This window comes from Vipera berus (assembly GCF_964194415.1).
Source record: "Vipera berus genome assembly, chromosome: 1".
Taxonomy (NCBI): domain Eukaryota; kingdom Metazoa; phylum Chordata; class Lepidosauria; order Squamata; family Viperidae; genus Vipera; species Vipera berus.
In genome coordinates, this window is record NC_138202.1 from 88581928 (window position 1) to 88608145 (window position 26218).

At 37.1% G+C, this 26218-nt stretch overlaps 1 protein-coding gene across 1 annotated transcript in view; it reads left to right on the forward strand.

Moving 5' to 3' along the window:
• Window positions 1–26218, forward strand: part of NAV2 (neuron navigator 2) — a 197750-nt gene that overhangs the window by 136286 nt on the left and 35246 nt on the right. Inside the window, exons 10-19 of the mRNA XM_081343733.1 lie at window positions 5617–5908; window positions 7252–7954; window positions 9449–9916; window positions 11172–11237; window positions 13401–13445; window positions 15974–16134; window positions 17865–18053; window positions 21699–21751; window positions 23112–23135; window positions 24631–24705. Coding sequence (XP_081199859.1) covers window positions 5617–5908; window positions 7252–7954; window positions 9449–9916; window positions 11172–11237; window positions 13401–13445; window positions 15974–16134; window positions 17865–18053; window positions 21699–21751; window positions 23112–23135; window positions 24631–24705 — 2076 coding nt within the window. The remainder of the gene's footprint in view (window positions 1–5616; window positions 5909–7251; window positions 7955–9448; window positions 9917–11171; window positions 11238–13400; window positions 13446–15973; window positions 16135–17864; window positions 18054–21698; window positions 21752–23111; window positions 23136–24630; window positions 24706–26218) is intronic.

Consider the following 26218-nt stretch of genomic DNA (forward strand, 5'->3'; position numbering starts at 1 on the left):
CAACATTGTAGAGTCCTGATAGGGTACCTTTTTAATGTAACCTTCCCTTCCCCACCCTCATGCAATTTTAAAGTGGGATTAATGACACAGGGTGATACTATAGGATTAGCAATATGCTATTCTTTTAATCTCACTCTGATCTCTTTATGTGAAGTATAATATATGGGATAATGGTATGAGATATTTATAAAGTACACTTTCACCCTCAGCTGCCCTCTATAATAAGCTATGCTTGAGGATTGCTTTGTAGCAGTCCTCTAAACCTCTAAACTGCAATATGGCTGAGGGGACTCCCCGTTTCTTTGCTCCCTTTGGATTAGAACCAGACGTGGTTTTGATGGGAGGGATGTAAGGGTTTGGGAATCTCTCCTTGCTGATGGGAGCAAATGTGAATGAGAGTCAGAGGGGGAACTGATGATAGTGAGTGGGGAAGGGGACCTTACCTGTGGGTGAGAGCAGCAGGAGAGAGGGGGGAAGTTCTTTATGGGGACCCTGTTGGTGCTGAAAGCTGGTTAAGCTAAAATGCCTCAGTATGTCTCGGGACATTGGCTGAGAATATTGATGGTTCTTGAGTCAGGGAACTGAGGGTCCTGGAAATGGCTATTATTTGGTAGTTGGAGATGGACCAAAGTAGTATGGTGGTGACCGGCATGAGTAAATATTCTGGGAGACAAGAAATGGGATGCTCTTGGGAATCATGGAACCATTGTTTCATAATATAGGTAGTCCTTAACCTATAACCATAATGGACCCTGTTCAATTTTCATCCAGTATCTCACTTCCCTTTTTGGGAGGGAAGATGGTAGACAAAGTGGTAGTGGTATGGAAAAGGCATTTCTTGTGTTTTTGGATGACATCTGGTGTGTGCAGGATGGATAGATAGTGCATCCTTGCCATTCTTGATCTCTCAATGCCTTTCATACCATAGGGCCTTCTGGACTGGCTCAGAAGACTGGGGGTGGGCAGCACAGTTTGTGCTGGTTCAGCTCTTTCCTTCAGGTTGGTTTCACCTGGCAATGATTGGGGAGGAAAGGTCCTACCCTTTGCCCCATCTAGGTAAAGTGCCACAGGGTGTGGTGCTTTTTCCTCTGCTTTTTTAACATCTACATGAGACCACTGGGTGAGCTCATCCATCAATTGTATATCTCTAGCTGGTGAATTAAGCCATCCCATGACCATTTTATCCTGGCGCCTGGAAGCCATGAATGTCTGAATGGGGAACAGGTTGAACCCTGGCAAGAATGACTGACTTTTGTGTTTGGGGCCCTCTTATTTGAGGTCTATGCCTTCTTTGGTGCTGAATAGGATTGTACTATCCAAGACAGCCCTAGTACACAACTTGGGGGTCCTCCTAGACTCATGGCTCCCACTCAGTGAGTAGGAAACTGTCGTGGCTAGGAAGAATTATGCATAGCTTCATCTTATGCACCAGCCATGCCTGTTCCTAGATAAACAGACCCTGCTTAGAGTCATTCATGCCCTAGATATTTCCAGAGTGGACTACTGCAATTCACTTCACATGGATTTGCCTTGAAGAGTATCTGGAAGCTTCAACTTGTACAGATTGCAATGGTGCAAGCAATTATGTATGCTCCTCAGTGGTGGGATTCAGCTGGTTTGCACCACTTTGGCAGGACCGATAACTAATTTTTTGTTGCCCAGGCCCAGAATGGACTTCCGGAAGTAGCATCCACACAGAGAACTGATTGTTCACATATTTGAATTCCACCACTGATGTTCTTAGAACAGTGCATGTCACATTTTTTACTCCACAAGCTGCACTGGTTGTCACTTTGCTTCCAGGCCCAATTCAGGATGCTAGGTTTAACCTTGAAAGCCTTTCATGGCATGGGACTGGGCTATCTGAAGGGCCTAGCAGATCTGTAGGTACCATTGGCCAGAGATCTACACTGGATAGCTCCCAGAAGACGTGCCCTCTCTGGTGTAGTGCCTATCTTATGGAACATCCTTCCCTCTGAAATTAGATTGGTTCCATCCCTCTTGTTATTCCAAAAGCCCCTCAGACCTGACTATGTGATCAGACCTAGGACTCCCATGGAACTGGAGATTCCCATGGATAGATAGTTCCATTGTTGAGGGTGCCATTTTTATTCTCTCTTTACTTTGATTATATTTTAGGTTTTTAGGATATTTATTATGTTTTTTTAATATAGTTATTTTTTATCTGCTGCTGTGTGCCACCCAGAGTCAACTTCAGGGAGATGGATGGCTACATAAATTTTATTAATAAATAAATACAAGAATAATGGTTTCCATATTTTCCCACATGTTATTGGATTATAAAATAAAATAAAAAAATAAAAAAACAAATAGTAGGACTCAGTAGGGAGGGAAAAGGGAAAGAGAAGTGAGGGGGAGAAGGGGGAAAAAATAAATAACATTGACTACCAACTTCCTCTGTTGCAGTAGAATAAAGCATTAACATCGAATCTCCACTTTTTACTTTTCCAAAGTAGTATAAACTAGCTATTTCTATAACAACAAATCAATCTAATCAGTAAAACCCAAAATCAAAGTTTCTTTTTTTTCCACCTCGAGCAAAAGTCCAGAAACAGTCTCCATGTGAAAACAAAAATACTTATGTTCTTTTCTTTAATCAAAAGAGTGAATTTAGCCATCTCTGTCAACTCTGTCAGCTTCTGTAGCCATTCATCCATAGTAGGAATCGAAATGTCCTTCCATTTTTGTGCATACAGTAGTCTTGCTGCCGTTGACATATATACAGGAAGATCAAAGTTCCAATTTTTTTTTCTAAGTCTTTTTCCATTATGCACAGAAGAAAAATTTATGGTTTCATCTTTTTCTTTATTTTCTGTATTAAGATATGAATCCTACTCCAATATTTTTTTTTGCTTTATCGTATGTCCACCATAAGTGATAAAAGGTCCCTTCTTTACACTTACATTTCCAACATTCATTTGAAATACCTTTATTCATTCTAGATGACTTATCTGGTGTTAAATACTAATGATACATCATCTTATAAAAAAATTCTTTTAAATTATAATTCAGTGTAAATTTTAAGCTTTTCATCCACATATTCTCCCATTGTTCCAGCATCACATTATACCCAAAATTCCTCATCCACTGAATCATACAGTTTTTTACATGTCCACTTTCCAAATTAAATTTCAATCACATTTTATAAACCTTAGCGAGAATGTGTTATCACTGCCACATAATAAAATTTCTAATTCATTTTTCACAAAGTCAGACCCTTAACTCTTTTTGTCTAGTTTAAATATTTCTTTCAATTGTTGATATGTAAGCCAATGACAAACATAGCCCTCGGATTCTAACTTTTCCCTCGACTTGAGGGTAGGGTCACCAGAGTTGAAAAGTATCATTTTTCCATAAGTCCACAAGTCCGGCTTCACAACCATTTCTTTTCTTAAAAAGCTTCCCTTGGGGACACGTTGTTAGTGCTACCTGGAGGCTTATCTGTGTCTTGTTGGAACAGATGGGACGACTGTGTTGTAGACTGGAGATAGACGATGTCGTATCCGTCCCCCTCTGTTGAGAGAGGGCTGTTCCATTTTGACCCCTCTTTCAAACCAGTGGTCCTCTCTGCCCCAAAAGAATGCAAATGACCAGCTGTCTGCAAGGAATATAAATCCTTCCATTCCCCACCATCCAGTCAGAGCTGAAGAAGCTTCTTGGATGAGAAGCGAAACGTCTTCAAAGAAAAACGTGAAAGTCCAGTTGCCTCGTGAAAAAGCATCCTTGGGATAAACAACCAGCTAGTTACTAGGCATAGAGAGAATCTAGGCAAAATACAGGAAATTGTATTTGTTGTTGCTTCTTCTTTGGAAATACCCCCTTTGAACTTTGTGACATAAATTGTTTTAGAAGCATTTTTAATATAGTAAAAAAAAAATAGTATTCAAACATGGCTGTGTGCTGTTTTTAAGGTAAGCAATAATGGAACATCATAATAATAATACAGGTACTCCTCAACAACGTTTATGTTGTTAAATGAGACATTTGTTAAGTGAGTTTTGCTCCGTTTTGTGCTCCTTCTTGCCAGTTAGTAAGTAAGTGAATGATTGCAGTTGTTAAGTTAGTAACACGGTTGTGAAGTGAATCTGGCTTCCCCACTGACTTCGCTTATCAGAAGATTGCAAAAGATGTTCACACGATCCCAGGACACTGCAACCGTCATAAATATGAACCAGTTGCCTGAATTTTGATCATGTGACCATGGGGAATGCGGCAACTGTTGCAACCGTGAAAAACACTTTTTTTCAGCGCTGTTATAACTTCGAATGGCCACAAAACAAACTGTTGTAAGTCGATGACTACCTGTACTGTATTACAGTAATGGGGTGGCTATCAGGCTGCTTGGAGAAACATTTTTTGCAAAAGATTTATTTAAAGGTCCTACTTTTTAATTTTACTTATTTATTTTAATTAACTTTCCTTAGAGTGGGTGATTTCCAAATATATGGTCTTTAGATCACAGAATTTATTATAAATTATAAAATTTGAAGACTCTATCAGCACAATCCTGGGTTTGAAATTGATGGAGCATTTACCATTTGAAGAATTAAAGCATGTCTGCTTTCATTTCTGTCTTTGTGTTTGGTGCCTAATTATTCAGTATTTTGCACTTTCAAATCTGTGCATTTCATAAATGTTTAAACCCATGAAATTTCAAAAGTTTTACTTATCTGTATTAAAAAGGATGCAGAACCAGACTAGAAGAGAAAAAAACCACACAGGAAGGATCTCTCACTATGTTTTTTGGGGAGGTCCCCATATGTGTAGCATGTTCAGAGTTTTTCAATTAATTTTGGCATTGGTCTCTATGTCAGTGATTTGAATTGCAAATGATTTCAGATAGTTCATAAAGGCAGTACAAGTGGAACAAAGAGGGCAAATGCAGAATACAGCCCAGCTCATTGTCTCTTGTGGTAATCATCATGAGAAAGGAGAAAATAGAATGCTACTCTATTTGAAGGGCCCTAATCACTCACGTAAATTCAAAGTGATAAATTTAATTATGAATAAATAAGTAATCTCGGCGATGAAATTCAGCGAGATGGAGCAGTGAATCATTGTCACTTCTAAACATTTCTCACTTCAGTTGATGATGAAGTTTGTGCAAGGCTGAAACAGAGAGAGCTTCATTTATCTTTAGTGCTAGAAAAAGCTGCCTCTTCATGCTCCACAGATCAAATTGCCAGCAAAGAGATAGAGAAGGCAGAACAAAGGAAAAGCTCACAACACATATTTGAAGTGAATGAGTTTGTGCTTTGCAATGAAAGGTATTGTGCAAAATAAGAGGGACAAGGAAGCTGCTCAGCATCAAGACAGATCTTTTCATAATTTTTTTTCTTTAATCTTGTTTTATGTAATGTTGAATGATTTGCATTTTGTTTGCTTTTCTTTTACTTAAGCGTATTAGAAATGTAAAATAAATTCCTTGATTTTCTGTTTGTAGATCAGTATCTTATTCTTATTTTTTTTAAAAAAAATAATTAAAAACCAGAACTCTTTATCTATAGGAATTACTAAAATGTTGAAATATTATCCTTCTTCCTGGGAGGAAGAAAAGTTTGCAGTGTCAGTTGATTCATTTCTGTTTTCCAACAGACTGACACTGAAAAGCATTCCCAAGTGGAGCGGAATTCTTTGTGGTCTGGTGATGAAATAAAAAAATCAGATGGAGGCTCAGACAGTGGTGTAAAAATGGAGTCTGGATCTAAATGGAGAAGGAATCCCTCTGATGTGTCTGATGAATCTGATAAAAGCACTTCTGGAAGGAAGAACATCGTCATTTCACAGACTGGATCCTGGAGACGGGGCATGTCAGCTCAAGTTGGTATTACCACACCGAGGATGAAAACGGCAGCCACCTCAGGAACTTTGAAGACACCTGGAACAGGTGAGGAATGCACAGCCAAAAGCCATGCAGTGCAGGCCAAGAATGTATGCTGTTAGTATTAAAAAAAAAATCCACTGCCAAGATTTTAACTGCATTTTGATCAATGCACTTCTTTGATGGTGAATATAACAATAAATCTTCTTTCCTTTAAAGGAAATTAAAGGGATACTGATAACTGAGATTTGATCAAGAAAAGAAAATTTGCTTGCATGATCAATAGGGTTTTTAATTTATATAAGTCTAAAAGGTATCAACATAACGTTTAATAAGAGCTAGTTTCTCAACTGTTTTTCAAGCTCTCCTTAATTTGGAAATCTCTCTAAGGCTGTGTATTTTCAACAAGAGATTTTGCTGTAACCAAATTATACCACAGTTTTCCTGAAAAACTTTTGGAGGAGGGAGACTTTTTTTTAAGTTCCCTCTATTCTCATTTCTAATTGTATATAATTAGGTAGCAAAATTCCTCATCAACATTCGATATGGTAGATGTTTACACTATAATCTCGTCATCATAGCAGTTCAAAGAAAATAAGGACGATAATATAGGTAGTCCTCGAATTATGATGGCTGTTGGGACCGAATAGTGATGTCATGTGACCATATCACTTAGTGACATCAGTTCCAGCTGATCTGGTTGCTGTCATAACCCAGGACTGCATAGGCTGTTAGACAGGAAGAGGCAGGAGTCCCCGCCAGCAGTGTCGTGGGAACAAGAGGGTGCTACGTTAGGTGTGGGTGCCATGGGCAGATGTGAACCTTAAATAGCACGCTGGAAGCAACAGACTAAAATTTTAATTTTTAAATTAAATCTTCTTAAAACTTATTTAATTCAGACATATCATTTCCTGAGCCCAGGTGGCTACCATATGAACTCAAGAGTAAGAACTGTCGATCAGTGAAACTGATTGCCTCCTCAAGGGTCACATTCACTTTTACTGGAGTTTCTCAATCTTTTAGCCATCTGAAGGCATTTATACCACTCTTCAGTCTTCTTTCATCATTCTGTTTCAATGTTAGTTACATAAATATTTTGTTCTATTACATGCAAAATTATACTGTTGTTGTCTAGAATGAGCATATTTAACCATCATTGAGTAGAGATATCTCAGATGCTAGTTCTAGATAACGTAATTTTTCATGTACCGGTAATCGAACAAAACAGTTGTAACCTTACATTTGCTACATTTTTAGACTTAAATAGCATATTAAGTATGTTCTCCTGGCCCTCAGATATATTAATCATTTACAAATAACCTAAAAATATTGCAATGTTTCTGCATAATATTTGAAGCCCTTCATTATTTAAAATTGTTTTCTTTCTCCTTTTTTTTCTTTTTTTCTAGGGAAAACTGATGATGCCAAGGTTTCAGAAAAGGGCAGAATTTCTCCCAAATCTGGAAACATTAAACGTTCCCCTTCAGATGCTGGGCGAAGCAGTGGGGATGAATCAAAAAAGCCTTCTGCAAATAACTGTAGAACGGCTAGTACTAATACAAACATGTTTGGATTTAAAAAGCAGAGTGGGTCAGCTGTAGGTGTGACCATGATTACAGCTAGTGGAGCAACTATTACTAGTAGAGCTGCTACTCTGGGTAAAATCCCCAAGTCATCTGGACTCATGGGTAGGTCCACTGGCCGGAAGACTAGTGTTGATGGCTCACAAAATCAGGATGATGGCTATTTAGCCATTTCTACCCGAACCAATCTTCAGTATCGGAGTCTACCCCGCCCCAGCAAATCCAGTAGCAGAAGTGGAGCTGGCAATAGATCTAGCACTAGCAGCATAGACTCCAACATAAGCAGCAAGTCTGCAGGCTTGCCTGTTCCTAAAATAAGAGAACCAACAAAAGTTGCCCTTGGGAGCTCTCTGCCAGGCTTAATAAACCAGACGGATAAAGAGAAAGGGATCTCCTCAGATAATGAAAGTGTGGTCTCTTGTAACTCTGTTAAAGCAAACCCATCACCTCAGACAACGTCCAGTGCACCCCAGAACACTCACCAGCAAGGAGTAAAGTACCCAGATGTGGCCTCTCCTACACTGCGCAGGTAATTGTAGCTTTTTTCATTTGAATTTGTGTATTTCAAAGAATGTGAAGAAACATTCTGGAAGTTATCCTTGATGTTTGGGTCTAGAATAGAAATCCTTTTATCAATAAAAATCTGTAGTTGCACCCAGTGCTTTTTTTGTAAAAGAAAAAGGTGCCAGAACTCACACATGTCATACAACCCTCCTTGCCTACGCTACAAGGTTCCATCCAAAAAAGGTGCTCGAACTCCGTTCTGAGCGTTCTATGAGAAAAAAAGCCCTGGTTGCACCACTGTTTTCCTCATGATATCCTCCAAATATGTTGGATTTCAAATTCTGGTAATTTCCAGGTTGCATGATTAATAGGATTTGTAAGAAGAAGTGAAGAGCATCAAGTTATTTTAGGTCATCTGTTCCAAAAATTATTTGTTTAGGAACATAATGTGGAAGGCAAATTTCTATTATATATTTTCTCACTCCTACCTATAAGTGTAATAGAGCCATTAAGGAATGTGACTGAAATCTAGTATCGGCCTATGAGTTTCCTGGTGAGGACTGTATGTGCTGTTTAGGTAAATACATTGCTTCACCACCACAATATAGGACACATAATAGACAATATGAACATTGCAGTTACGTTCTGAAAAATACATACAGGTAGTCCGTCCTTAACAATGGTAATTGGGACCGACAGCTCCGTTACTAAGTGATATACTTATAAAATATGACATCACTTGACCAATTGCAGTTCCAGCACTTTCTGTTGTTGTTGTTAAATGAATACTGCATGGTCATTAAAGACAACCTCACATGATCGCCACTTGTCAGCTTTCCCACTGACTTTGTCGGAATCTGGCAACGTAGGCTGCAAATGGCAATCACATGACCATGAGATACTGCGGCATCATAACTGCAAGCTGGTCATCAAGGGCTACTACAAGAACTGCTCATAAGTACCTCTCCTTCAGTGCTGTCGTAATTTTGAACAGTTGCTAAACAGACGGTCATTAAGTAAGGACTACCTATAGTACCACTAATATGTGAATAGATGAGTATTTTTTTCTTTCTCACAGCAAAATCAAAAGAAAATTTAGCTAATATGGGGCAAAATCTTGTAGCCCCTTTTGACTGTTTCTGCTTGTACTGACCAGCTAAATGTAAAGAAAGTAAATGCAAGAAAAGTAAAAATGCCACATGTTGTTTAGGACCCCAGAATACTACTAAAATTTAGCACAATATACCTCTCCTCACTGAGAGGAGGTATGTTTACAGCAGAAGAAATTAATTTATAATGTTAATGATATTAAGGATAATTTTTTCATCTATGCTAGAGCTTCTTTCTCTCTCAGCCCACTTCACAGGGTTATCATGGGGAACATAGAAGTAGGAGGCTTAGTTGGATATGTTCACCTCCCTGAGTTATTTGTAAATATAATACAGGTGGCGTACCAATAAATAAATGAAATGAAAAAAATCCGTATATCTGATTTCTTTTTCTTCTTCTTCTTCTTCAGACTTTTTGGTGGAAAGCCAAATAAACAACCTCCCATAACAACAGCAGAAAGCATGAAAAATTCAGTAGTCATCTCCAACCCACATGCAACCATGAACCAACAAGGAAATCCAGAATCTCCTTCTGGCAGTGGCATATTGAGCAGTGGTGGTAGTAGCCCTCTTTATTGTAAAAATGCAGACACAAATCAGTCTCCATTAGCATCTAGTCCCAGTTCAGCTCACTCGGCTCCTTCCAACAGCTTGACCTGGGGTACCAACCCCAGTAGTTCATCTGCTGTAAGCAAGGATGGGATTGGATACCAGTCTGTCAGCAGCCTGCACACCAGTTGTGAATCCATTGATATTTCTCTCAGCAGTGGAAGTGGGCTGAACCACAATAATTCCAGTGGCTTGATTGCAGCTTCTAAGGATGACTCAGTGCCTCCCTTTGTTAGAACCAACAGCATTAAGACAAACTTGTCAGAAAGGTGAGAGAATTTCAAAAGATACCAGTATTTTCCCTGTCCCCAGTTATTGTTTGTGTTATATTGAGGAACCGACTGCTAGACGCTTTCCATAGTTTTCAAGTCTTCTTAATCTGTGATAATTACTCAGACTGGTTTTTCTCTTTGGTATATACAGTGGTCTTTTTTTTTTAGCACTGATGATGTTACCTAGTTTGGATAGTGAAACGTCTGCAAGAAAACACCTAAGCTCAGATGTTTTTACTGTTTTACTGTTTTTTTTTAAATTCTTTTAATCGTTGTATAATTTCAGAATTGTAAGCCACCCAGAGTCACTTGATTCAGTGGCTATAGAAATTGAATAAATAAATAATAAATTATAAAGAACATGCTTTATGTTAAGCCACACTTTAAGGCAGACTTCCTTGTCTGTTTTCTTTCCTGCTGCTTTTTAGATTTCTGCCAGGATCATATAAACATCTTAAGTATTGTATGAGTAGTCCTTGACTTACGTAACTGAGCTCAAAATCATGACTGTAAGTTCTTGTGGTTGTAAGTGGAGGCACCCATGTGATCAGAAGTAATTTTCAAGCCTTGTTCGTGATAGGCATTAAGCGAGCACAGTGGTCATTAAGTGTACCCATTCGTTTGAATGGCCTCCCCCCAAAAAAAACCCAGATAAAAATGCCAGAAACATGCAAAAAAAAATCACGAATCCCGACTACAGACTGCATAAAACTGACCCGCCTGTCATGTGAACACATGGCCTCAGCGCGGCCATTTTCTATGGTCAGGGCTTTTGAGCTTTATAGACCAAAAAGCTCTTTTACTGTGGCTGTCATAACTTTTAACAACTGGTTGTTAAGCGAGGATTACCTGTAGATGAAATCCGTTTGTAGTACAAGAATGAGGACTGAATGAAGTAGACTATTTCTAGGAAAATGAACAATTGGAAGAGTCATCTTTGTCTGTCTCTGCATATAAACAGAGAAAACCCAATGGCCAAAAGCGAGGCCTAGGACAAAAAGACCCAGGACTGTAGCTCTTTCTGAATTATTTTAGATGCAGCTGACCTTGCTAAATCAATTAGGCAGTTCCTTGACTCTGTTAATGATCTATGGCTTCACAACATAAAACAACTGTTATCAACCTGTGAATGGATTTTTTTTCTAAAAGCTTTCCATTTCTTCCCTTTGTGCTAATCTTCCTCTCTCTCTCTCTCTCTCTCTCTCTCTCTTTGTTGTTGTTTTGTTCTTCTGTCTTGTTGAACTTCTTCTAGCCCTCTCTCTTCCCCTGCTGCTAGTCCCAAATTCTGCAGAAATACTTTACCCAGGAGGCAGGACAGGTAATGCTGTCTGTCAAAGGGCAATGAAATACAACAAGATCCAGGAGGGTTCATTGTGACACTTAATAAGCCAAAGTCTATTGTGCAAGACTGTGCTCAGTGGAGAGAGTGTGTGTCTATTTCACTGGGATGTGTTGAATGGTCACTCAAAGACATGCCAGTGAGAGTAACAGCAGTAATAACCCTTATTCTGGAGAATAGTGTGGACAAAAGTCATGTTTTTTTTCAAGAACACAAACTTAAGGATCTTACAAAGTTCTGTATTGTTTGTACTGGAAGGGTAAACAAACTCTCACTAGCATTTCTGCATTCTGGTGGCATGCAGCTTTCCCTCGTGTTTTCAGTTGTTTCACCTTTTGTCTTGGTTTCCTCTCCCAACTCTTCCGTTGCGGCTGAAATTAGTCCCTGTAATAAGTTGCATACATCGGTGTCGATTTTGGGAATCTTTGTCTCTTTTGATATTTTGTTATGTGTGCTTCCTTGTAAGAATGAATGTATGGAAACAATATGTGGCAAAGCACACTGGAAATGTTATTGCTATCATTAGATTTTTTTTAAAATTCTATTTATATCCCGCCCTTCTCCGAAGACTCAGGGCGGCTTACAAGCATTATAATGGTAGAATGAATAAAATTCTCCATATTTCCTGCACTAAAACTGTATCCATGCAGGCAATACTCTTCTTTACTAAGTTTCAGAACTTATTATTATTAAAAGGTAAAGGTTCCCCCGCACATGCGTGCTAGTCGTTTCCGACTCTAGGGGCCGGTGCTCATCTCCGTTTCAAAGCCGAAGAGCCAGCGCTTGTCCGAGGACGTCTCCGTGGTCATGTGGCCGGCATGACTAGGCGCCAAAGGCGCACGGAACGCTGTTACCTTCCCACCGGAGTGGTCCCTATTTTTCTACTTGCATTTTTACGTGCTTTCGAACTGCTAGGTTGGCAGAAGCTGGGATGAGTAACAGGCGCTCACTCTGTTACGCGGCACTCGGGATTTGACCCGCCAAACTGCCGACCTTCTGATCGACAAGCTCAGCATCCTAACCCACTGAGCCACCGCGTCCCTTTATTATTATTAGAGATATTTAATTGTTTAATAAACAACATAAATAAATGATTTCCATAGAGGTGATTGTTACTCTATTAGAGCAAGAATAGCAAAGAATCTTGTGGGATCCCAAATATAAATGCATTTTTTCAGGCATAACTCATTTCATTTGATACATCATTTCAGGATTCACTTTAGAACATCTAGTTTATTTTATTTATCACATTTTGGAACCACCCATCTCTGTCACAGAGGGACTCTAGTTATTATTCACTCCCTCATTAAACAAACTATTTTTACTTTTGGTAGATATTATCCAGAACGCTTTTGAACACTTAAAACCATATGTTTCTGTACAGAACTTGTGTTTTTTTGAAAGACGGTCAGGTGTGATCTGAATATAGCTTATTTCAATGATAATCTTCTTTCCTGAAAGCAAATAAATAATTCTCCTCATAAACGCCTAAATACCTATTTGCTAGTTCATGCAATTTATCCCCTTTTTACCTTTCAAAAGATTGTAGATTGTATTATTAATTCCAATCTGATGCTGGAACAATCTTGGCTGAGAGTTGAGAGATAGTGTTGTATTTTTTGTGCATTTTTGAAGGCAAATTTTCGACATTGTCATAGAGGTGAGCAGTATAATTTACCCAGGAACATTCATTTGAAGTATGTACATATTAAGAAAAGAAACCGTCCCAGTTACTTTTGTGATAGACAAACAGCCAGTCCAGCTTCCAAATGAGCTTGAAAAGTTGCATTAAAATAAGTATTTACAACTTTCCAAATTCGATGTCCCCCAGATATGCTAGACTGCAACTTTCCTAAATTTCCATCAGAAAAGTTCCAAACTGGAGAAGATTGAATTGAGCTGTGTGATCTCAGTCTGGGTTTGAGTTCATATAGCATGGTCCCTCTTGCATGTCCTGTGTAACAGAGTCAAAACCTGGTTAGGTTTTTGCATGTTGGTTTGACAGGGGCCTTCATCTCTCTTTTTCAGTGCTAAGAGACAGAGTTGTTTAATACTATAGTGTGTTCTTCCTTTTTTCAAACTGACCTTTAAATTCCCTTTTTGCTCTTCTCTGAAGTTCTTTTTCTTTTAACTTTTCTACAGCGACCCACATCTTGATAGGAACACTTTGCCTAAGAAAGGACTCAGGTATTGGTGTTTCCATATAGCATAAGTAGTTTTCCATGTGGATTTTGGAGCTTTTTTTTTGCCTGTATGTTTTCCGTGTCTTTAGCGTTGGTGGTGGTCTCTGCTTTGCAGTGAGTGGCTGCAGTCTCTTTCTCCCTGTCTTCCATCCCCTTCCCCACACACCCCTCCTCTCAAAGCAGGCCATTTCTCTGGCTTCCCACCTACATGCTTCTTTTCATAGCTTCTCAGCTTGAGCAGGATTTGTAACTGTAGTTGGCTGGCTTTTCAAAAACCAACTCACCAAGCTTGACTTGCAAGCAATAATTTGCAGCTTTTCTGACTGAAATAGTAACTGAATGATGTTATTCCCACAGCGTTAACTTCTGAAATGCAGATCGAGAAGAATTGAGAAGTCATTAAAAGTGCAGATTTTGCTAAATGATAGCTGAAGCTGTATTTGTACTTAAGAAGAAAAGGATGGTGATTTAATGATTAAAAATTAAATTATGTATTAGAAGCAATTTGATATCAGGAAAAATTGCACCGAAAAAAATACGCGCTCTTCTTTCAATGAAAACTTACAACTTTATTCCATTTATTAACCTGATTGTCACAAATTGAAAGCTCTAAACTAATTCACAGATATTGTCCAACTTGAAACCGTTCAATTTTAGACTAGATTGTGCTGCTGCTTTTTACAATCACTGAACTGATGACTTTAAATTACAGCTGCAATTTATTCTGTGCTATAAACACCCTGTTATTTGCAGCATCTTTGATTGTCTCACTGAGCTGGATGCTAGAAGCGTTGTGTAAAATACGGCAAGGCTAAGATTGAATATGTTAATTGGTTTGTAATATTTTCTCCACCTAACAAATGTCTCCAACTATTAACGAATACCATTTTTTAAGCTTGAAACATTTAAATGTCAAGGAGGTAGGTATCTGTAGTTTGTTCATTTGCACATTGCTCTAACGTTTGTGTGCCTCCTTATGGCTCCAATTTCTAAATACATATGAACAACTTTTAATATCAGAAAATTTTACTGAAAATAAAGGCTAATGGAGGACTGCTGCTTCCAGAGCTGTCATTTGTATTTTCAATTACTTTAAATCAGACTTCCTCAATTTCCAGATGTGTTAGAAAACAGTTTCCATATTCACTACGAACATGTCCAAATAAGAGATCAGTTGATAAGAAATAACAATTGCAAAATATCCAGTTTTAATAGGGTTAGTAAATCTGAGCTGCAAAAATCTAGATGGCTTAGTTTTTTCGTGCCAAGTACAAATTAACACCACTAGATCACTCTGGAACTTGAGAATTAAATATTGAAATTCCTAGCAAAGCTATGCATGAAATGTAAATGCTTGTGCTTTAAAGGAGGTATTTTAAAGAATACATATACTTGCTGGCAGTGTTTATTTTATTTTTATCATTGGGAAGAAGGGGGGGAAATCAACATATATCACATTACGTATTAAATTCAGTCTTCACCAATCTGATATTCTGATTGGGTATTGTTGTGTATAAGCTCACATATAAACCCACCTGTGGATAAGCCAGCCTTTGAAATTTTCATATATTTAGTTTTCGTTATTGGCTTATTTTAAGGCTAGTGAATACAATTTTTCATTGTATTTTGCTTAAAAAAATTGAGTTTATCCACAAGTATATATGTGATGTGGATACTTTTAAAAGCTGAGGAAATATACTCACAAATAAACCTAACCAATTTTTCAGGTGTATTTTGGCACCTAAAATTCTCGGCTTATCCTTGAGTATATGGTATGTATCTGGAGTGCAAAGGGTTGAGTCAATCAACTAAGTCATCAATTGATGGTAATCATATGAACCCAATATGTACACAATCTATAGGCATACATGGACCTCCTTTTGCTAGATTTTCAGGTATTGATTCTTGCCATTCAGTGTTAGGCTTTTGAGCAGCAGTATTTTAAGGACCTAATTCTAGCTTTTCTCCCAACACCTTTCTACAAGTCAATAACCTCCATGTATTTCTATACATATATTTGTGTAGACCAACTCTCAAAATTAGTATGTAGTGGCAGCAATGGCTGTTGGCCTTGTAGAATATGAACATTGGAAATTGTTTAAACATAACTGGGGGCATCAAGTTTAAGATGTTCGCAAGTATCTTGCCAGATAAGGAATAATTAACTGGTTTTAGGTCACACATTAGATTTCATGGTTTCTTGCATAGTCGTCTTATGAGTGGCTATTTATAAGCCAGGATGTATTGGAAACTATCAGATGAATCCATAATGTTCCTATTCATTGGTAACAGATATTAGTAACAGCTGCCAATAAAAAAGCATTTGCTTGAATTTGACATTCAGAGGATCCTACTTAAATCCAGACTTAGTCATGCTTAAAGTAGGTCCACTGAAATCAATGGTTCCTACTTTAATCATGATACAAGCCAGGGACAGACTTCTTTTCAGTTTTGCTGTTTTCTCTAAAATACTTTTGTAGTTTAGTTTAGATTTTTCTGAGCAAAAGCTAAACCTGATTGTGATTTGTACAGGTATACACCATCATCACAACTTCGTAATCAAGAGGAAGCAAAAGAATGGCTGCGTTCACATTCTGCAGGAGGTCTTCAGGACAATGTTGTCAATTCTCCATTTTCTTCTGGTTCCAGCATCACATCACCATCTGGGACTAGGTTTAACTTCTCTCAGCTTGGTGAGTAAACTTTTATGTTTCCTTTCAACTCTGAAAAGTATAGCTGGTTTCAAAAAATATAAATTTAATTGGTGATTGATACTGATAAGCTGGTATGTGCTGATATAGAATGCCAATTGAAACATATCAAACCAGTATGCTTATTAGGCACATAATTTTCTAATTTATAACTTAGAATTTTGGCATGTCAGAGGAGTTTGCTTTTACATACAACATTTCTTTCAGATTTTTAGAGCCATGCAAGGTTTATGTTATATCTGAAAAGCTGTTCACTATTTTCGCTAATCTGGTTTTAAAACATTGCACGTTATAATTGTTTTTTAAAAATGATTATTTTTTTATTTTAGTTAATCTTCACTATGAATGAATAACATCTATGATGGTTTGGCAGCCACTACATACAGACTTGACTTGCTAGAGTCATAAGAATAATGGTTGTTAGATTGCTACAAAGCCTCAAAGAGATTCTTTGTTTTGATAAAAGTTTCAGTCAACTGCCCTTTTAATGCACACCCTGCTTCTAGACACTGTCTGAGGGTTGTCATACTACGTTGAATTGACTGTTTCACTGGTCTTCAATAGAAGATATTGCCACCAAAGCAAAACAGCCAAGTTAAATGAAATGACTCACCTCAATGCTCCCCATTGGAGTGTCTTGCTTTTCTGAATCTGGACAACATTTTAAAGTGAATTCCTCCAGTGATCAGAACTGAATCTCTGTGAAGCAAAACAGTTCAATTTTGCACAGCCCTAACTATTAACATGAAGGGACGCGGTGGCTCAGTGGGTTAGGACGCTGAGCCTGTCGATCAGAAGGTCGGCAGTTTGATGGGTCGAATCCCGAGTGCCGCGTAACAGAGTGAGCACCTGTTACTCGTCCCAGCTTCTGCCAACCTAGCAGTTCGAAAGCACGTAAAAATGCAAATAGAAAAATAGGGACCACTACGGTGGGAAGGTAACAGCATTCCGTGTGCCTTTGGCGTCTAGTCATGCCGGCCACATGACCACGGAGACGTCCTCGGACAAGCGCTGGCTCTTCGGCTTTGAAACGGAGATGAGCACCGGCCCCTAGAGTTGGAAACGACTAGCACGCATGTGCGGGGGAACCTTTACCTTTTAACTATTAACTGGTACCAATAAGTTTGGACAGGAGCCAAAAATCAGAACAGAAGATTAATAGCTGCAAATGTATATTGTGATACCCAAAAATGTATTACCATATAACCAATTCTATGATAAATATATCTTTTTAATGGATCAGCATTGCCTCTGAAATCTTACTTGCTTATTTTTCTGGGAACACTATCTTCTTTATTTGATAATGAAGATCGCAATGTCATAAGGGTACCAAATTACTTTATTGTGGAAAGGGGAGGATTCTGATCCAACGAGTTTTAGCTTTGAGAGTATCCTCTCCAGTGACTCTCATTGACTTGATATTCTAACAATGTCTGACTTTGTGCCTGACTACCAGAATTTCAGTTACTACCTGTAATTTTATTACTATCCAGAATCAATAGAATAACATGGTCGGAGTAGGCATGTTGTAGAAGATTCTTCCAAGACTTCATTTTCTACCTGTCTGATTAACGCAGGACAAATTTTTCGGCAAGATTTTGTTAGAGACTACTATTCTTGTGCTTATAGTAATAGTTTGGTTTGTTCATTTGTGAAACTAGCATAGCATGGATACAGATCTGTGAATTTCCTATCTCTGGTTTGCATTCTAGCGAGCCCCACCACAGCTGCCCAAATGAGCTTATCCAACCCAACCATGCTCCGGACACACAGTCTTTCTAACGCAGATGGCCCTTACGATCCTTACAATGACACCCGGTTCCGGAACAGCTCAATGTCACTGGATGAAAAGAGCAGGACAATGAGCCGTTCTGGGTCATTCCGTGATGGCTTTGAAGAGGGTAAGTGATCCAGTTCATTGTTCCCCCAAAAAAAGTTGAATAGTGTATGCATATGGAAAGGAACTTGACAAAAAGTGTTTATTAATTGTTGATAAATATTTGTTTCCTTTATATTTAGGGAGAAAAGAAAAAACAACAACTAAACACATATTAAACTCTGTTTTTACACAGTAGGCTTTGGATTCAATGAATGTCAATGTCAGAAAATAGGGTAGGAATCAGATGCCACTGTTTTGCCTGAGTTGAAAAAAAATGGTTGAAATAAATCAAGGCGATGAAAGCATAAACAAATTTGTAATTTTTAGATGCGAAAAGATCTGGGGAAAAGCCCACAAAGCCTTAATGCTTCCCTTGAATGCACAAGTTCTCTTTTTCAGACCTCCCATATTGCTTATCCCTGCTTTCAGCTTATCTAATATCACTGATTTCAAATAGTGAACTTTTTAGCTCATCTTTACTTTTCCTGGCAGAGATAGAAAAATTTCTTTTGTCCTAAAGGCTGCATTAAGTAGACTGGGTCAGGGATGTGAATCAACTTGTTGCCAGTGGTGGAATATTAGCTCAAATTAAGGGAACAAGGCCTGTGATAACTCTTCCTGGACCCAGAACCAGACATATCCTAGACTCCTTCTCATAGACCAGGAGTGCTCTGGGAATTTACCATGTCAAGAAATCTATCACCTTGAAGCAGCAGCATCCTCTAAGTCAGTGTTTTTCAACCTTTTTTGGGCAAAGGCACACTTGTTTCATGAAAAAAATCACGAGGCACTCCACCATTAGAAAATGTTAAAAAATTTAACTCTGTGCCTATATTGACTATATATAAAGTAATTCTCTTGAATAGGAATCAAATAAACACAAAGAAAGTATTTTATAATTACTTTTCAATTTTTCCCACGGCACACCAGGCAACATCTCGTGGCACACTAGTGTGCCGCGGAACAGTGGTTGAAAAACACTGCTCTAAGTTGCCTTTACTCTTCCTAACAGTAAAGGTGGGAGGGAGCAAACACTCTTGGCATTTAAAAAACAGAAGCACCTAACTAGCATAGAAAAGGCCTGAATAGGAATATCTCCAAAGCACCAGAGGGCAAGACAAGAAACAATGGTTGGAAACTGAATAACAAGAGAAGCAACCTAGAATTAGGGAGAAACTTCCTGACAGTGAGGACAATTAACCAGTGGAACAGCTTGCCTCCAGAAATCATGGGTCCTCCATCACTGGAGATTTTTAAGAAGAGGCTCACTTGTCTGAGATGGTATAGGTTCTCCTGCTTAAGCGGGGGGGGGAGGGGGCTGGACTAGAAGACCTCCAAGGTCTCTTTCAGCTCTATTCCATTCTATTCTAATATTGAGTTAGGCACATAAAACAGTAATTCCCACTTCCCACTTATCTGGTTTACTGATTGAAGTTCAGTAATGGAATTTCCTAGGTTAGTGATCTTTCTCTTCCTGGTCTTCTTTTTTCTACTTTCAAATGAATGTGAATTGGTTGTGCCTAGTATTAGGGTAATGATTTCACTTGGGGGAAAAAAGTAGATTTTCAAGATCTTGAAACTAGCGGTGGAACAGAAGACTATTTTTTTTTGCTGACTCTTGATATTTTGTTCACTGAGCTCAGCACTTGGATGACCAGTTGGTGGATTAACTGGGTCTGGTTTTTGTTAGAGGTAAAAAAATATTGTGAAGGTTCAAAAATAAAATTGAGATTTTAATTGCCTAATTTAAGACCAGACTTTTCTTAGTATAGTCCTTAAATTTTATGTTTGTGACCCTTATGGATCAGAACAAAACATTTTTTACTATTTTACACAGTTACATGAACCATGAATATATGTTTTAGATGGAAATATGTGAATTTCTTGGGAAATTTGCATTCTGTGAGAACTATAAATTTATTAAAAGAAAAAAAGGTAAAGTATAACAAATTAAATATGTATAATATTTTCTGTGCCAAGAATAATATTGAACTCAAAGCAGAATAATTCAATATGCAGTCTTGAAATAGAGAAACATCATACTTGGTATTCAGATTTTCAGACAAATAAGCACTTTGGTGAACTAAGAGGTTGTAAAATATTCTTGGTATTCAATGAATGTAAAAGTAAGCTCCTTAATACCAGAAATCACTATGCTTTTTTGGCCTTTGTAACAATAGTAGGTGATTTATTTTCATACAAGCTCCCTTTATAATGATTTAGGAATGTTTAATAGAAGCAGAATTCAAATGTCATAAAACCACATTTCAAAAAGTCACTCACTTCTGTAAACTTGATTACACTATATACAGTAACTGTAAAATATAATAGCCTGATTTACATATTTGCTGAAAGTGCTATTTATTTTTAAAATTACTGATAATATTTACATACTGTACAATAAAAGGTCCACAGCAATGTAGGCAGGCAAGACTCATGTTTCACACAAACCGATTATTTTTTATATGTTGACATTTGTTCAGTTTCAATAAAAAAAGTATTGAATATGCCTTTAAAGGGACCAAAAAGTGTACAATTCCTATGAGGAATCCTGGGTCCTACTTTGACAAATATATTGCCATTTTACTATTATTTTAATACTTTATTGAGCATCAACTCAGGTGTGTTGCTAGAAGGAAGATAATCAAAAAAGCAACATGTTTAGTTTGCAGTAATTATTCTACAAAATGGTCTGCCATTCTGCATTGAATCAGATCTAGGAATCCATTGCACTCTCTGCTTCTTGGCAATATAAAGATTTTTGAGGACTAATATAGAAAGAAAATGTCATCTTGCCTGTGAAAGAGCTAGCTTTATTCTTTAAGGACTGGGGGATTAGCCATTTTAAAAGCAGTAATATAGGAAGTATTTCTGGAAAATAATTCAATGTATTTTCAACTCTAGATATTTACAGACTTTGGGTGCCATTTAGCTATGAATAGTTTTTGAAACCAAAGCTGGATGAGTTTATTTTAAATAATTCTATTTGTTTTTTAAGTGTAAATAAATTTTCTATATTACTATTTTAAAACTATTTTGTAAATCGCTTTGTGAGTATATTTGACAAAAATGTATTTTTTCCTAGGTTTTTTTTCCCTTTAGGAAATATCAAAATATATTCCAATGTATTTTCTCTTACATTGCTGACTTACAATTAAATGAGTCTTTACCTAAACTAGTCACACCAAAATATTCCTTTATTTACGAAATCTTTTAACTCCCTTTTACTGTTTATGCTTCAGGCCAACAATATGGTGAAACTGGACTGGTCAGTTGAACCTTTACTTTGTCTGCTTCGCATCATCTTCTGTTCCATTTTCCATGCACTATCATAACCTTGCAATGTTTGAAATACAGCAGGCAGGCAAATATTTACATCCAAATAATGATTTTTTTAAAAGCTTGATTTTTTGAGATCATTTTGAGCTATGGTCTGTATAATGCTTCCATTTATTTCAGCTTACCTTCTGATTCGTCTGCAAAGATTTATGTTCAGTAAATACGTTCATGACTGGTGATGCAATTTTTTAAATAGGCTGCTGATGAAATGTGTAGCCCTTACGAACATCCGTAGTATATATACTGCATCTGTAATAATCTGCTGTCGTTACTTATCATATATACACAAAAACCCAATGGCTAATTTGTTTACTTATCTTTCCTATAGTGCATGGTTCATCTCTATCTTTGGTGTCAAGCACATCATCTATTTACTCAACGGTGAGTGTCTTAGCCACAATCAGTTGGCAGCAAAAAAAATTGTAACAAATTTAATTCATTAAATAGAACTATAGACCCTAGAGCAGGGGTCTTCAAACTTGGCCCTTTTATGACTTGTGAACTTCAACTCCCAGAATTCCTCAGCCAGCGTAGGTTGGACTGAGAGAGAAGAATTTGCTCAAACTATAAAGTGAGACTAGATTTGACTCCTCAGTTTTACTTCAACTCTGGAACAACCACCCAATGTGGTATTTCTCAGTTAGTGTGTTCCAGCCATGTTGAAGATTCTGGAATTCCTAACCTATATTCAGGGAATAGAAGTCCCAATTAAATTATGTATTGGATTAGGTCAGGGATCTTCAAACTTGGTCCTTTTATGACTTGTGGACTTCAACTCCCAGAATTCCTTAGCCAGGCATGCCTAGGGATTCTGGGAGTTGAAGTCCACAAATCATAAAAGGGCCAAGTTTGAAGACCCCTGCCCTAGAGCTGAAATTAGAACAAGGAAAGGAATAATCGTTCCCTCGAGGAACTTCCATGCTTTGTTATATTTTTATCCTTTGATTTCTATAAAATGGATGAAAAATCCTATGAAATCAGTAGATGGAGAAACTGTGGCTGACAAAGTGCTGAATCCAAGTCCTCTTGGACTTAGAACTATCAAAGCAGAAGTCACATAGGGAATTACATAAGCTCTTCTATTTGTTTTATGTAATATAGCAGTTTCAAATAAAACATTACCTAGTGAAAAGTGGATGTCTTTAGCTTAAAAAAAGTGCTCCTTAAGAGAAGTACACATTGCTAATTGGTCAGCAGCCTAACATAATTTACCACCAATCAAGAGGAGCGTGTCCCATTTGATAAGCTCCTGTATTCATTAGTACAGCTACAGAATTGGAACAGAAAATAATCAGTGAAATCAGTATTTCTTTTTGTTAAATTTTAAGCCCTAACTCCTATAACACATCATGGAACAGCTTAGCAGGAAAGACAAAAAACAATGAACTCAGTTTTTTGTACATCAGGGGGGAAAAATTCTAATAGTATTTTTGTAAAAAAATTGTGACTGCTGCATTTACTGACATTATGGAATAGAATGCAATAATATTATAATAATATGTGAATGTTCCTATTTTCATATTATAAGAACTGCACATCACAAATATTATTAAATGGTACATTAATAAAATTAATATATGGTTTGGACAACCTTTTTATCACTTAGCTGAATAAAAGCTGTTTTGGACTCAAATGAAGTGAAATGTTTTGAATGACAGATTATTGGTAGGCTGAACAGTTAAATGGATCCACTAATTTTAATAGACGTTTCAAATAAGAATCTCATTTTTCCCCCCCATAGCCTGAAGAAAAATGTCAATCAGAGGTAAGGAGGATTTTGTTTTTCTTAAAATTACTAAACTCAGTGACAGGTCTCATTTTAAATATTTAGACAATTGGATATGATATTTCACTTTTTAAAAATCAGTGATGCTAATATAGTGGCTTCTTAAAGTATTTATTAATTCTCTTAATATAAATCCCTTTCACTAACTTTATTGGAATACCTTCCAATGTGTATTGTGCTGTACAGTTACTGCATGTACCAATGGTTCAGCTACAGGAATGGACTGGATTATATCCAAAACATTATTGCATATTTATATTCATTGCTGTTGATCCTTCATCACATATCTAGTTGGCTTTGACTTAAAATATATTCTTGGACTTCAAAATGACTATTACAACTAAAAAGTTCACAACCTGCTGTAGATTTGTTCAGTCATGGCTTGTTGTTATAATCTTTTCCCTGCTGGAAACTTTGCCAACCTTGTCTCTCCCTCCTTCCTCACTCAAAAATTTAATCAACTATCATTTAAGAACCACCAGCAGTTAAGCACCTGCTTATATTTATCAATAATGTGTGAAGAGAGACATCTCCAGCAGTGTAATATTTGTATCATTCTTGTCTTTTGTCTGAATATCTTCATTTTTCAAATGCTCAATAAATTTTGCTCTGTATCCTGTCATCTGATCTGAACCACGTGGAAATATTGTTGGGATGTTATTTCTGCTTTTTATATAAAGAATGAGTGTGGAGAACTCCTGGACAGTTGTTTGCTGATAGGCAGTACATATTGAATTGAAAGAATTGAGAGTAATGCTATTAATCTAGTGCATGATGTAATTTAACCTGAATAACATTGAATCATAATAATTAATCTTTTTGCTGGCTACGTTCCTATGTAAACTCTTAAGAAGATCTACAAGTGCAATTTGCTAATACTTAGGTAATATTTACCCAGTATTTAGAAAACTAGACTTTTCATCTGTATCTCTTTCTCTGATCAAATATTTCTGAAAGCAGCTAACAAAAGAACAATATATCTCCATAAAAGTTAAAACAAGTCTTCAAATTAGTAAATGGACCGCACTGCTAAAACCGTCAGAGTTTGTTTAAGCAATTGTTTAAGCAACAGCAGTTTTATAAATAACGTCACATTTAGTCCAAAACAAATAACTACATCTTAGTCCATCATTGTGTCTGAACCAAGTTAGTAAAGTAAATGGAAAACAATGATTACCAACAGGATAAATAATAGTAGAAATCAGCTGTATACAAAATAATTGAATTGCAATTGCTTTCCCCAGAGGATCAGGAGGGTGGATCTGGAACTTCTATCAAAATGAATTTCTACAAAATCCATGCCATAGTGCCAAAGGCATTATTTGCAGTAATTGAGCCAATAATGATGGGTTTCATTATAACTGTGCCAATAGTGTGTCTTCAAAATCGTCCAGAAGTTATATATAGGGGTTGTGTGTGTGTGTGTGTTGAAGATCTTGTTAAACAAAACCGTGTTTTGAAATATAATGTTTAGATTCGCAAACTAAGGAGGGAGTTGGATGCGTCCCAGGAGAAAGTTTCAGCTTTGACAACCCAGTTGACTGCCAACGTGAGTACAGTTCAGAGAGACAGAAACTGATAATGAATGGTTAAAAAAAATGATCTAAAACGGGGGGGCGTGTCATGAGGAAACCGCACCTACCCCATTACCGGCATTCCGATATATCGCGTGATGTCACGAGTTTGACCTGTCTGATCTAAAATATTACATAGCTTTAGATAGATATCTTTGTAAAAGAAAGGAAGAACTTGCTTCAGTGACTTAGAAACATTCATTTTAGGTTTTTTGCATTATGATAGTTGCTCATTGTTTTGAAGAAACAAATATCTTTTTGGAACCTCGTATGGCAACATGTCAGCATCCACAAATGTTTAAGCAGTATGAAAGCCTGTATTTTTATAATGTACATGTTTCTATGTGTTGACTTTAATCTTAAATGTTTGCGTGCATTGCAAGTGTTGTAGTTCCAAACGTGAAAATGTTGGGATCAGCTGTTCTCTTTTTTTTCTCCCTTTCATTGTAATGGAAGAAAACAATCTTTTTTCCTTAATGGATGAGTTAGCTTCTTTTCCTGAAATGACCAGGGAACATTCAGTGCAATACTATATTTCTGTAAAATTAGCTTGTTCACATGACTTTTCTTTCACAAAAAAAGTTTTTGAGATTCCATATTTGACTAGGGTCAAGTTGGCACAGCTGTTGAATGATCAGAATTTATGTAAGTCCTAAGAGTTTGTCTATAAAATAGTTTGGAACCAATTCATCCAAAAAGATGTGTTTCTAAATATATATCCCGCCCCTCGAGTATGGATATAGCACTCAGGTTGGCTAAATGTGGGGGAAATATTGCAACTAATACTGTTTTGCTGAATATGTTCATGAATTGTAAGATTCCTCTCATGCACTAAACCAGTGTTTCCCAGCTTTACCAATTTCTAAGTGTATGGACTTCAACTCCCAGAATTCTCATTAGTGGCCATGCTGGCCATAGAATTCTGGGATATGAGTGCCACATATCTGAAAATTGACAAAGTTGCGAAGCAGTACACCAAGCAGAGATGACTCACTTTCTAGAACTGAAGCTGCTATTTTACTATGAAATAGTTAGGTGTAAGGCTTAGCCATAGTATATATGTAGGAATATTTTATTAAGGTTGCTACTATTCAAAAGTGTAATTAATATCTTGTCTTTTTTTTAAAAAGGGGGGGAGGAACAGATGGAATAATTGCCCAAAAGTAAACAAATTTTTGGTTTCACATCACAAAAGTCAGAAATTTGATTTTATCTTAAAAGCTCTCCCCCCCCCATTTCATTTTGAAATGAAAACCTTTGAGAGTATTTGATATAGTTGGTATATTTTTTTCAAAGAAGAATGATACGCTCCAGTATTTTTAAATAAACATTTTAGCTGTATAATACATGTACTCTGTGCTAAGCTTGTTTTGTTTTCTGCCATTTTTCTCACAGTCTCAGTCTAGTTTGTTTTTACAGTGGTGGAGAAAAGTTAAAGCCACATATCCCAATGTTTCCATCTTCGTTATGGTTGTTTTCACTGCAAAT